The sequence below is a fragment of the Pongo pygmaeus genome, chromosome 5, assembly GCF_028885625.2.
Source record: "Pongo pygmaeus isolate AG05252 chromosome 5, NHGRI_mPonPyg2-v2.0_pri, whole genome shotgun sequence".
Lineage (NCBI taxonomy): Eukaryota > Metazoa > Chordata > Mammalia > Primates > Hominidae > Pongo > Pongo pygmaeus.
The window spans coordinates 121,639,470-121,653,439 of record NC_072378.2 but is presented as its reverse complement, the minus strand read 5'-3'; the positions used below and the strand labels follow the sequence as shown (position 1 = coordinate 121,653,439).

The following is a 13,970-nucleotide window of genomic DNA, read 5'->3' as shown; positions in this document are numbered from 1 at the left end:
AGAAAATTTCTGACCCTTTTTTCCCTGAAAAATATGAGAATAAGGATTGTGGCTGTTTTGAGATTAAATGTGTAAGATTATGTGTATATACACACACACGCTTACAACAGTGCATGGCACAGAACAAAAAATCAAAATATATTATCAATACCTACTACGATTTTGGTCTATGGGAAGACATGGCAGGAAGTAAAAGGCAGATGAAACAATTTTTTTTCAAGTATCTTTCTTAAGAAATCACACACACAAAATTCTACATTATATGGTAATATATTGTCCTTTGGATTACTTAAATAGTGATCCAAATTCTGACCCTTTTAAAGGCATTATGGAAAAAACAGGAGATGAGCTATTGCTAGAGAACACGAGAATGAATGCACAAATAACAAGAAACACAAACGGCAATACTTTCAGCTTTTCAAGGGGTTTCATAGGTCTTATCTTCATGAGACTACCCTGCATACACCCATACTGTTTTAAAATTATTAAATGTAAAGAAAAATCAAGATATATTCTGTTTTGGGGCTCATTATTGTATGATTGATATCTACCATTGGGTCCTACTTTGTTTTAAAGTACTGGGCACTGAAAACTTAAAACACAGACTGCTTGTCCTCAATTTAATCTACTAACTTACAGAGAACAAAACTGTCTTTATGTGTCAAAGAACAAATTGGAAATTGCATCTTCAGCAACCAGGATAATATTCTTCTTGTTAAATATTGGAAGTGACTTAGAAGAAAAGGCAACCAAAAAAATATTTAGGAAAAAATTAATTAATACTGCATACATCACTAGGAGAGGGAACATAGTTTGAAAAAAGGAGTTCAAACTGACAGGTGTGTTGACAGTTGGGAATATAAAAAGTAAGAATGAGTCCAGGCACAGTGGCTCATGCCTGTAATCCCAGTACTTTGGGAGGCTGAGGCAGGCAGATCACTTGAGGTCAGGAGTTCGAGACCAGGCTGGCCAACGTGGTAAACCCCTGTGTCTACTAAAAACACAAAAATTAGCTGAGCATGGTGGCAGGTGCCTGTAATCCCAGCTACTCAGGAAGCTGAGGCAGGAGAATTGCTTGAGCCTCGGAGGCAGAGATTGCCATGAGCCGAGATCACACCATTGTACTCCAGCCTGACTCATAGAGTAAGATTATCTCAAAAAAATAGAAAAATTAATAAATGAAAAAATAAAAACAATGATTTTTGTTTATGGCTTTGATAGTTGTGATTATTAAAGGTTAATATATTTAAGAAGAAAAATTTAAACCTGTTTTCCATTTTGAAAAATCAATAATAAAAAATATAAGATGAAATGTCAAAAAGAGTCAAGAGACTAGAATCAGACAGAAGGGTGTGTTTGAAATCATGTTTGGGCTTCATTCTCATCCTGAAATTCATGTTGAATGCTGGAATGGAATGAGATCATCCCGGTAAAGCACAATGGTAGGGCGAGATGAATTGGCATAGTTACCAGATGAGTAATAATGCTAAGAGCATAAATACAGTTACTATCCTGATATAGTAAGAGTATTTTAAGCTTTAATACTAATAGACGTTAAACATGAAAGGTGCTGTTTTTATAGAAATGGCAAAGAAAAAGTCAATTCAGTAATATGTAATTGCAAATATTTATTTCCAGAGTTGCCAGCAAAACACTGGTTGAAAGTTTATCAATGACACAAAAATATAAAGATTTCTAAGTAAAAGAAATCTCTCTACAAAGGAGTAGCAGTACATTAATTAGACCTTCATATTGTAGAGTCAAATCTTAGAAGTTATAGATGAATTGGAAATTCAAAAGTCATAGATGACTATATTCAGGTTAAGGTAACTCAAAGAGACTGAGCTATAACTTCAAGGCCAGTGTATTGGTGTATTTATTTATATTTTGGAAACAGTAAATTCATGTGGCATAGCTATACTCTTCATGTAGGCTGGTCTCCATCGAAATTTAGTTTATGATTAGACTATGGAACATAAATGAGAAGTCAATTATATGATTGAAATATTTAATGACACTAGGTTCCAAGAGTCTGAAGCCTACATTTGCACCAAAGGGATGAGACACCTGCCTCAAGACTTTCACAGATATACATGTCAATACCTGACTCATTGCAATTTAGTTTTTTGTTTTCTAGCTAAATATCTCTTTTCAGTTTGATCCTTTCTCTACATTTTACAATCTGTTAGGTTTGAATTTAATAAACATTCCAGTGAAACACTCAGAACGCTTTGGCAGAGTTTTGGGCATTTCCAACTTCCTTAATTAGGAATTTAAGCTGTGTTTGGGTTACTCCCACAGATAACTAATCTCATTCAATATTGTGGATTTTACTAGCTTTTCTCTCAGGGTCCATCTTATTTCTCTAATTTCCACATGTTTGGAGTAGCACACATTTTTTCCAGGTACCACTTACAAACTTTATTTTTGGTCATATATTAACCTTTCAAGTAGAATTTGATTAGAAAAAAAGGTATAAATTTTGTCTGATTTAATTAATAAAAATATGCTATTTTTTACATTCTACTCCACAAAATATATTTGTATCCTCAAAACTGTACATCTACATATTACAAAGTAATGATAAGGCAAATATTAATGGCTAAAATTGCACTCACTCATTAAGTAGATAGTGGTGCCATTCCTACAGGACCCCTGCTAAGAAGCAGATTTGGGGGGAATATGGTTAGTTTTATCCTGAACATGTTATGTTTTGCATTCCTGTGAGATATTCATGTATTTTCCAGGAGACAGTTCTGGGCCCTAAGGAAGGAACTGTTTATACTGACACATGCTTCCCAAGGATCAGGCAAGGACAGAAACTGCCCCTCAGTTTTGTTTTGTTTTGTTTTTCTTTTTGTTTTTTTGAGACAAGTTCTCACTCAGTCACCCAGGCTGGAGTGTAGTGGTACAGTCTCGGCTCACTGCTACCTTTGCCTCCTGGGTTCAAGCAATCCTCCCATCTCAGCTTCTGGAGTACCTGGATTACAGGTGTGTGCCAGCACACCAAGCTAATTTTTGTATTTTTAGTAGAGACGGGGTTTTGCCATGCTGCCCAGGCTGGTCTTGAACTCCTGACCTCAAGTGATCTGCCCACCTTGGTCTCCCAAAGTGCTGCGATTACAGATGTGAGCCCGGCCTGTCCCTCAGTTTTGACAATTCATGAGTCACTGGTGACCACGGTGAGAACAGTTCCTCTTGAACACGCAGCAGAAGCACGATTTCAGTGTGTGAAAAGGTAAGTTGGCCTCGTTTAAACAAAGTATAGATGAGAATCTTTCAAGAAGTTTGGCCGTGAACCGGAGGGAAAGGATAGCCCGGTTGTTGCTGGACAGAGGCTGAGGTGGGAGAAGTTCCTTTTCGTTTGGTGTTTCCGCAGGAGGAACTCGGCATGTTTAAACGCTGAATGCAAAGTGCCTAAGAAAAGAAGAGGTTGAAGATACTGCAGACATTCTATTAAAATATTAACATTACAAATATTTGCATAGAAATTTAAAAACTTGATGTCTTTTTATGCATTACTCAACTGTAAAACAAAATCGTGTGATATTTTCTAAAAGGGATCTTTAAAAACAAAACGAAAACAGAGGCGGAGTGAGTGTTAGGAGGGTCACACACTCAAGTGGGAAGTATCGTCATTGGGATTGTTTTACTGCTGGGGGGACTCTAAGAGATTGGGGCGGGCCACTGCATCGTCTGCAGGTGCGGTGGTGGCTTCTCAGGATGTGCAAGTGTCAGTGAGTGCCCAGGAAAAGTCAGGAGTGGAGCTCAGCGCCTGCTGTGGAAAGCGACTGCAGTTTCCGCTGTTTGATGTATATGCCCACATAGTTTTCATCCATCTTGGCTAATTATCCAAAGAAGCCTTTGACTTCATACCTTTGATTTTCAAAACAAAAACAAGGCCGAGTGCGGTGACTCATGCCTGTACTTCCAGCACTTTGGGAGGCCGAGGCGGGCAGATCACTTGAGGTCAGGAGTTCCAGATCAGCCTGGCTAACAAGGTGAAACCCGGTCTCTAATAAAATACAAAAACCAGGCGTGGTGGCGGCCGCCTGTAATCCCACCTACTCCGGAGGCTGAGGCAGGAGAATCTTTTGAACCAGGAGGCCGAGGTTGCAGTGAGCCAAGATCGTGCCATTGCACTCCAGCCTGGGCAACAAAGCCAGATTCCTTCCCAAAATAAATAAAATAAATAAAAATAAAAATAAAAAAACCCACAGCTACCCATATTTAAAGCTCAATATCTATATCACTCTGTGGATGTACTTTTAAAATAAATAAATAAATAAAGCTAAAAAATCCAGATTTATGAAGGTGCTTAAAGGGAGCAGAATTCATGAACAGCTATCTCCACGCCATATCATAACTTTAGAAAAAGAAATAATGCAAAAACTTTTAAAAACTGTTAATTCTGGCCCAGCGAGGTGGCTCACGCCTGTAATCTCGGCACTTTGGGAGGCCGAGGCAGGCGGATCACGAGGTCAGGAGATCAAGACCATCCTGGTTAACATGGTGAAACCTTGTCTCTACTAAAAAAATACAATAATTAGCCGGGTGTGGTGGCGGGCACCTGTAGTCCCATCTACTCGGGAGGCTGAGGCCGGAGAATGGCGTGAATCCGGGAGGCGGAGCTTGCAGTGAGCCGAGATCGCGCCACTGCACTCCAGCCTGGGTGACAGAGCGAGACCCTGTCTCAAAATAAAAAAAAGAAAAAACTGTTAATTTTTAAAAAGAAAGCATTAATAACGCTTGAAAAACTGAAAAGACTTTGCTCAGCTTATAACATTTTTATATCTGAAAGCTTCCAAGATGCTAAGGATGGTTCATCACAGGCAATGTTAATGACTGTAAATGAAAATTTAAAAAATTCTGTCTAGTCTCAAAAGCAAGTATGTATTTAACTTGCTAAAGATGATAATTTTTTTTTTTTTTTTTTTTTTGAGACAGAGTCCTGTTCTGTCACCCAGGCTGGAGTGGAATGGCACGATCTCAGCTCACTGCAAACTCCGCCTCCCAGGTTCAAGTGATTCCAATGCCTCAGCCTCCTGAATAGCTAGAATTACAGGCGCACGCCACCACACCCGGCTAATTTTTGTATTTTTAGTACAGACCGGTTTCGCCATGTTGGCCAGGCTGTTCTCAAACTCCCTAACCTCAGGCGATCCACCCACTTCAGCCTCCCAAAGTGTTGGGATTACAGGCGTGAGCCACCGCACCCGGCCGATGATAAGATTTTTGTGATAATGAAGTCTGGAGAAGAATTGAAGTTGGGCAAAATGACCATACGCATTGCAAAATGAAACATCAAACAAGCAGTGGCACTGCAGGGTGTTAAAATATCAGATTCAGTTGTGTTCATAATGGATAGACTCAAGAAACAGTTAGATCTCAATATACAAGGCAGTTGTAAAATTAAGAAGAATAAAGTTGGTAAACATTTTATATTTAATTATTCAATTCATTTTACTTCAGCCCATGTACTTCAGCCAATTTGCTACATTTTATATCAGTCTCTTGCTGGGAAAATCCAAACAGATATAACACATGCTAAATTTATTTCACAATTAGGGACTAGTAAGGATCAAAATAATCCATGCAAATATAATAGTGAATCATTTCACCTTTTAAAAAAGATAAATCAGACTGTGAACTTTTTTTATGCTGGGTGACTTATGGAAAAATTATTCTTTCCTTACATTATGAAGAAGTCTGCTTTTCAAAATTGCCCTAAATTATAGAAGCCAGAGTGTTCTGTGATATAATTGTGTGTTCTTCACAAGCAGGCAGAGGCATCTAGATAAATTCTAATTTCTAGGTATAATTCATATTGTATTCAGAACTGATGACTGCACAAATAATTGTTGGTTTCATTTATAACTTTTTATAGCAGAGACTGAGAGATCTGTAAACTTTTTCCCTACATATTTTTTCCAAAAGTAAAAAATATAGAACCTATATATCAAATCTATGTATATGGATTTATTTATCTATTTATTCATTTATTTATTTATTTTGAGAGGGAATCTCGCTCTGTCACCCAGGCTGGAGTGCAATGGGGCAATCTCAGCTCACTGCAACCTCCGCCTCCTGGGTTCAAGCAATTCTCATGCCTGAGCCTCCTGAGTAGCTGGGATTATAGGCGCACGTCACCATGCCCGGCTAATTTTTCTATTTTTAGTAGAGACGGGGTTTCACCATGTTGGTCAAACTGGTCTTGAACTCCTTACCTCAGGTGATCTGCCCACCTGGGCCTCCCAAAGTGCTGGGATTACAGGTGCAAGCCACTGTGACTGGCCTGTAGTATGGTTTTATATTGTACAGAATAAAAGTGGCAATCTTTGCTTAAAAGAAAATCAAATAAGCCTGAGGAAATTCATAATATGCCATTGATTTATCTTTATTATAGTTTAATGGAACAATTTGATAAGAAGAAGACATATCTAGTATATCTTAGATGAACAGCTTATACAGGTTCAGTATCCCTTATCTGAAATACTTTGGACCAGAAGTGTTTGGGCAGATTTTGGAATATTTGTATTATGCTTATCGGTTCAGCATCCCTAATCTGAAAATTAAAATTCAAAATGCTCCAGTGAGCATTTCCTTTGAACAACATGTTGGGCCTCAAAAAATTTCATATTTCCAGTGTGTGTAGATGGTGTTACCTGGAGCTTGAGTGGCTACACATGAGTATCAAAGACAATGGCCAAGAACAAATTAAGTGGGCAGAAGTATAGGAATGTATTCACATTGCCAGCCAAAAAAACTTTAAAGCTAAAAAGAAAGTAAAACCAGTTACCACTAATTTTTTTTTTTTTTTTTTTTTTTTTTTGAGACGGAGTCTCACTGTGTTGCCCAGACTGGAGTGCAGTGGCATTATCTTGGCTCACTGCAACCTCCACTTCCCTGGTTCAAGCGATTCTCCTGCCTCAGCCTCCCTAGTAGCTGGGACTACAAGCATGCACCACTGTGCCCAGCTAATTTTTGTATTTTTTTAGTAGAGACGGGGTTTCACCATGTTGGTCAGGCTGGTCTCAAACTCCTGACCTCATGATCCACCCACCTGGGCCTCCCAAAGTGCTGGGATTACAGGCTTGAGCCACCGTGCCCAGACCAGTTACCACTATTCTTAAAAAGATAAACATTGTGAATGATGAAAAAGTTAACAGAGTGAATAAAGTTTTCATACATATATAAAAAAAACTTGCATACTTCTCAAAAGGTCTTTCTCTTGAACCTCTGCAGAAAGGACTGAGGGAGGGTCATGAAAGCAAACCAGTTAAGTTGATGAAGCTACAAGATTAACGACTCAGTTGTAACACAGAGGTCATGCATCTAAAAGACTAGTACATTAAATGTGTTATATTTTAAAGTTTCCAATTTTGAGGCTGTGCACGGTGGCTCACACCTGTAATCCCAGCATTTTGGGAAGCTGAGGTGGGTGGATCATGAGGTCAGGAGCTCAAGACCAGCCTGGCCAACATGGTGAAACCCCGTCTCTACTAAAAATACAAAAATTAGCTGGGCGTGGTGGCGCGTGTCTGTAATCCCAGCTACTCAGGAGGCTGAGGCAGGAGAATTGCTTGAACCTGGGAGGTGGAGGTTGCAGTGAGCTGAGATCATGCCATTGCACTCCAGCCTGGGCGACAAGAGCAAGACTCCATCTCAAAAACAAAACAAAATAACAAAAATATTTCTGACTTTGGAACATTTTACATTTTGAATTTTCAGATTTGGGATGCTCAACTTGTAATTATAAATGGTCTTAAGTCTTATAAGGCACTTGTTATTTATTTACTGTGATTGATTTGACAACTCAGTGACGAATGTTTCTTACATAAAATTAGCGATCAAGGAAAATGAGTGTTTAAAGAGCAATTGCAAATTTCCAAACAATTTAATGAATCTTCTCCTTCAAATCAGATTCATTATAGTTACAATGAAAATTAAAAAAAAATTTTTAAACACTAATTATATAATAAGGTTGTGTATGGTTATCTAGTTGTAACACTGATTAATTATTAAATCTATAATCATCACAAATCAATTTTAATATCCCAAATTTTTACTTTGTTCAAAATAACTGAGAAATTACAGTCACCAGATACTTGTACAAGTGTTTACATTATGTTTAGTGTCCAACCTAGATTCTTTTGACATAAAAAATACTTCCAGATTTTTAATTATTGTTTTAATTTCATTTTACAGGTATATTTAAAATTTAATTAATAATGGTCTAATTATCAATGTTTTTTTTGTGATAAGAGTAGATTATTTTACTACGAAATAATTCTGAATAGATGAAAGCATAAAATGTGAGAAACTGAATGTATTATTCAGGAAGAATACTGAGTGCCTTCATTTAACTAAAGTTGAATGTAAAAGTCAATTTGCACTTCTTTATAATCCTCTGGTTTAGAATTATAAATTGTTAAAACTTTGATAATTGTCATTTAATTATATTTCAGGTGTCCTGAACATGTCACTAGACTCTACATTGGGCAGCCTTTAAATATGATTCTTTGTAATGCTAAATAGACTTTTTTTCTCTTTTTACTGCAACTTAATATTTCTATTTAGAACACAGAAAATGAAAATATTTAGAATAAGTTGTACATTTGATGACAAATAAATCACTATTAAAATAATTTAATACTTTTTTTTTTTTAACAAATGTTTGTTTCCAGAAGAACTTTTGATGTCAGTAAATCTTCACAATCCCACCTGTACATTTTAACATTCATGGACTTGTAATGATGATGCTTTGGCTAACAGCCTAGTAGATGTATTTTATTTCAATTTTATGATACTACAATTTCAAAGTAATTATTCAGAACTCTGAATATAAAACATTAAAGGACAAATCAAATTTGAAATAAGAATTTAAATCTTTGGACAAGCTGTTAGGGCTTAGTGACTCCTCTTCTACTTTGAGCTTTTAAAATACTGACTATTCATAATGAAGGAAAATAGCAACCAACTCTTTTAGACACAATAAACATGGTCAGAAGTTCTAGCCTATGACTTGAAACAAATAACCTTGAGCGTACATTTTTGAAAAACATTGTCAGATTCATTGCTGTAAGTATGAAGAGTTAATAATCTGGAAGGGAATTATAGAATTAAGCTGAACCCATGCCTCTGCATATTTAAAAAACAAAGAGGCTTATTTTAATACTATCAAACTCTTCAGTATGGTATTGAATAGTCAGTCATATATTCTAGCTAGGCATGTGGGTTTCTTATGATAAAAGCTGAACTTGTTCTCTCAACTTTAAGTGAAATACATTAGTTGAGAAAAAATAATTAAAATATAGGCCTTCATATTATTGTACAATATTTCTCCTTTGAGAAGATAGGATATACGATTTTCCCAAAAATCACAACTTTGAAGGAAGACTTAGTTGCTGACTTCAATTATATCCTGGAACTGGCAACTTGTGCCCTTCCTTTGCTTCAAAAAAAGTGTAAGAAAGAGTGATAAGATCAACTTTAATCATTCTTGGATCTTCAGCAAATTCAGGATCAATGTAGAAAAACACTGGCATATCTACTTCCTCTTGGGGATTAAGCCTTTGTTCTTCAAAACAGAAGCACTGTATTTTATTGAAATACTGTCCAGCTTCAAATGGAACAATATTGTATGTAGAAATTCCAATTACTGGTTTGTCAGTAGGATTCTTAGCTCTGTAAAATGCCAGTGCAGTCTCTCCTGGCACCACATATATTTCTGTTTGCTGAGGTCTAAAGTTCCACTGGAGACTTGCATGCACATCTGCATTAAAGCTAATTTTAATGATTCGATCTTTAACAGGCACCATGTTTTCAATCTTGTCTGAGGCATGACCTGCAAGGGCTGATCCTCCAAGTCCAGTAGTCTGGCAATAGAGCCGATAAAGGGGTACGGCAGCGTAGGACGCCCCAAGCATGCCCACGACGACAGCGGCCACGTAAGTGAGGGTCGTCTTGTTCCGCCGCCGCCACTCCTCCTTCTGCGCGCGTGTGAAAGGGTTCGAGCTCTTATGCCACCGCGGCGGCTGCAATGCTGGACGCCGGGCTCGAAGGCTGCAGCGCTTCCATGTCCCAAGCCACCTCAGTCCTCTCCCGGCACCTCCTGTCCCACTGCACTCTGGCCTAAGAAACGGCTCTACCCTCTCTGCAGCCCTAGTTGGAGACCCAGGGTGGATCCAGCGCCAGCCACAGAAAGCTACGCGCCTCCATCCCGGACGCCAGAGTCCTCCCACAACCCCCTGAACTAACACCCACCTATCAATGTTATTAAACAGAGTAAAGTTTAAATATTTATTAAGCTGTGAGATGATGAGGTTATGATGTTAAAATTTATCTTTAGTTTTCAAAGTGACAGTGAGAAAATTTACCCCAGACAACTCTCCAAGAATTGTACTGAGTTTTCAAAATATAACCAATTGCCTAATTCAAATGACCATAAGATAAAAAGTGTCCAGGTGAGGCAGCTCATGCTTGTAATCCCAACACTTTGGGAGGCCAAGCTGGGAAGGATTGCTTGAGCCCAGGGGTTTCAGACCAACCTAGGCAACGTGGTGAAACCACGTCCCACCAAAAGCACAAAAATTAGCCAGGCATGGTGGTGTGTGGCTGTAGTCCCAGCTACTTGGGAAGCTGAGGCCGGAGGATTGTTTGAGCCTGGGAGGTCAAGGCTGCAGTGAGCCATGATCTTGCCACTGCACTCCAGCTTGGGTGATAGAGCGAGACCCTGTATCAAAAATCAAAAACAAAAAACCCAGAAACAAAAAGATAAGAAATGAGCATGAAAACATTTTTCTCCCTTCTCCTAAATCTTCTATTTATCATTTGCAAATCATGTATCTACTTTGGAGGAAGGTCACTGATGAGACCATTTGAACGTGAAATAGAGGACTAAAATTGTCTGAAAACCTCCAATTACAAAATTAGAATATCTATTTGAGGTAATATTTAACATTTTCTGTAAATATTAATTTTAAAATTTATTTAATTAAAATTTAATTCTTTTTTTTTTTTTTTTTGAGACAGAGTCTTGCTCTGTCGCCCAGGCTGGAGTGCAGTGTCGCGATCTCCGCTCACTGCAAGCTCCATCTCCTGGGTTCATGCCATTCTCCTTCCTCAGTCTCCCAAGTAGCTGGGATTACATGCGCATGACACCACACCTGGCTAATTTTTGTATTTTTAGTAGAGATGGGGTTTCACCATGTTGGCCAGGCTGGTTTGAGCCCAGGAGTTTGAGATCAGCCTGGGCAACATGGCCGGACCCCATCTCTGCAAATAGTAATAATAATAAAATAGCTGGGTATGGTGGTGTGCGCCTGTGGTCCCAGCTATTTGGGAGGCTGAGATGAGAGGATCACCTAAGCCCAGAAGATTGAGGCTGCAGTGAGCTGTGATCTCACCGTTGCACGCCAGCCTGGGTGACAGAATGAAACCCTGTCTTAAAAAAATAAAATAATAAAAATAAAATAAAAATTTTCAAGAGGCCTAAAGTCTTACCATTTTGTGATTCAGTGTATAAAATTCTCTAAATTATACATATTCCAAAATCTCATTTTTAAGCATTTTTTAAGTGAATGCAGTTTTCCATACAATGCTGTAAGAACTTACATTTATTTATTTATGTATTTACTTACTTATTTTGAGACGGAGTCTTACTCTGTCACTCAAGCTAGTGTGCAGTGGTTGGATCATGGCTCACGGAGCCTCAACCTCCCGGGCTCAAGCAAGCCTCCCACCTCAGCCTCTACAGTAGCTGGGACTATAGTACATACCACCACACCTGGCTAATTTTTTTTTTTTTAGACGGAGTCTTGCTCGGTCACCCAGGCTGGAGCACAGTGGTGCAATCTTGGTTCACTGCAAGCTCTGCCTCCCGAGTTCATACCATTCTCCTGCCTCAGCCTCCACAGCATCTGGAACTACAGGTGCATGCCACTACGCCCAGCTAATTTTTTTGTACTTTTAGTAGAGACGGGGTTTCGCCGTGTTAACCAGGATGGTCTCGATCTCCTGACCTCGTGATCCGCCTGCCTCAGCCTCCCAAAGTGCTGGGGTTACAGGCATGAGCCACCGCGCCCAGCCCACACCTGGCTAATTTTTGTATTTTTTTGTAGAGAGGAGGTTTTGCCATGTTGCCCAGGGTGATCTTGAACTCCTGGGCTCAAGTGATCTGCCTGCCTCAGTCTCCCAAAGTGCTGGGATTACTGGCATGAGCCACCACGCATAGCCAAGAACTCATTTTTAAGGAAGAATAAAAGGCAGATAATAATACTGTGTCAGAATTGGCAATGAAAAGCAAATAATTTAACATGGTAAGAGTGGAAAAGAAAAAATTAATAATTTATATTGAAAAGTAGTTCATGATTCATGAAGGAAAACAATAAAAAAGGCAATGTTTGTGAAGGAGATGGTGATACATTTCCAAGCACACTGTCAGCTAATTCTTGTGGTTCTCCTTTTGTGCTTTCAAATTCAATATGCTTTTAAATTCAAATAACTATTAGACACACACACACACAACACACAAACAGCCCATGTACACAATCCATGGCATCTTTTCTACATCTGTTCAATAAAAGGGCCTAAAAGCAGTGTCACCTTCAGGGCTCCTTGAAGAAATGACATATTCTAGGGCTGGGATAGAGGGTTAAATATGAACTTGAACATCCTGTGGTGCCATACATTAAGGAAGTGCTCAGAAAGTGATGGAGGTATATCAAAGAACACAAGAGCAAGACTGAAATTGTTCCCACAGGCCAAATCTGGGACAATTTGATTATCAAAATTCAAGATGTGACAAATGAATCTAACTATTACAAATGTAGGACATAATGTCTCTGAAGTAAGGTGGAAAAAAAAGAAGCTGACCTAAAGATCTTTAAAAAACAGTATTTTGCTGGGTGTGGTGGCTCATGCCTATAAGCCCAGCACTTTGGGAGGCTGAGGCAGGAGGATCACCTGAGGTTGGGAGTTCAAGGGCAGCCTCTGGTCAACATGGTGAAACCCAATTTCTACTAAAAAATACAAAAATCATCCAGGTGTGGTTGCATGCGCCTGTAATCCCAGCTACTAGGGAGACTGAAGCAGGAGAATCGCTTGAGCCTGGGAGGCGGAGGTTGCAGTGAGCCTAATTGCACCACTGCACTCCAGCCTGGGCAACAGAGTGAGACTCTGTCTCAAATAAATAAATAAATAAATAAATAAATAAAACAGTATTTTGATGGAAGCTGTAAGACTGAAGACTAAAAAAAGTGCATTCACATTATACTCTAGTTTGTAAGTTTGTGTCTTACTGGAGTATAGTCTGACAATTCTGAAGTACTTTACATCTATAGTAGAGATGAACACATAAGCAAATTAATGGTAGATAGGGGAAGCCAGGTTTCTCACTGTCAGAGAAATTACAATCAAGACGGGAGTCTACAATGAACCATGTGGTACTGGACTTGAGTTGGAAACCTCAGTATGAACCCATGTAAACTTAGTTTTATAGATGATAGATAGGTAGATAGATATAATTATAGATATATGTATATTCATATATCTATATGATTATATAGATTATGTGTATATATATCTATACATATATATGTGTATATATATACACATATATATGTGTATATATATCTATACATATATCTATATAATATCTATACATATATCTATATAAACATATATCTATATGATTATATAGAGTATGTGTATAGGTTAATATACACATACATATTCCCTAGTACTGTTTACTTAGGATCAATGATATTCCAGTAATGACAAGTATACCTTCATCCAGATCTTGGTTTCCAGTGCTATTTTCAATAGAAAGAAAAAAAATGCTTTTCTAGGACCAGGGCAAAGAAAGTACACGATGAACCTGGAGCATTTTTTAGTACAATTACACAAAAAAACAAAAACATAGGGACATGTCAAAGGTACACAGTAGCCAACCTGAAAGATCTCTTATT

The 13,970-nt window shown here is 38.3% G+C and overlaps 1 protein-coding gene across 1 annotated transcript; it reads right to left on the bottom strand.

Annotated features, from left to right (window-relative positions):
* Positions 1 to 8,262: 8,262 nt before the first annotated feature.
* Positions 8,263 to 10,480, bottom strand: LOC129039112 (cytochrome c oxidase assembly protein COX11, mitochondrial-like). Its single transcript, XM_054492612.2, has 2 exons — positions 10,380 to 10,480; positions 8,263 to 10,266 (listed from the first exon to the last, which is right to left on the bottom strand). The coding sequence occupies exons 1-2, from the start codon at positions 10,478 to 10,480 to the stop codon at positions 9,414 to 9,416; spliced, it is 954 nt and encodes a 317-aa protein (XP_054348587.2). The 3' UTR covers positions 8,263 to 9,413.
* Between the last annotated feature and the right edge of the window lie 3,490 nt (positions 10,481 to 13,970).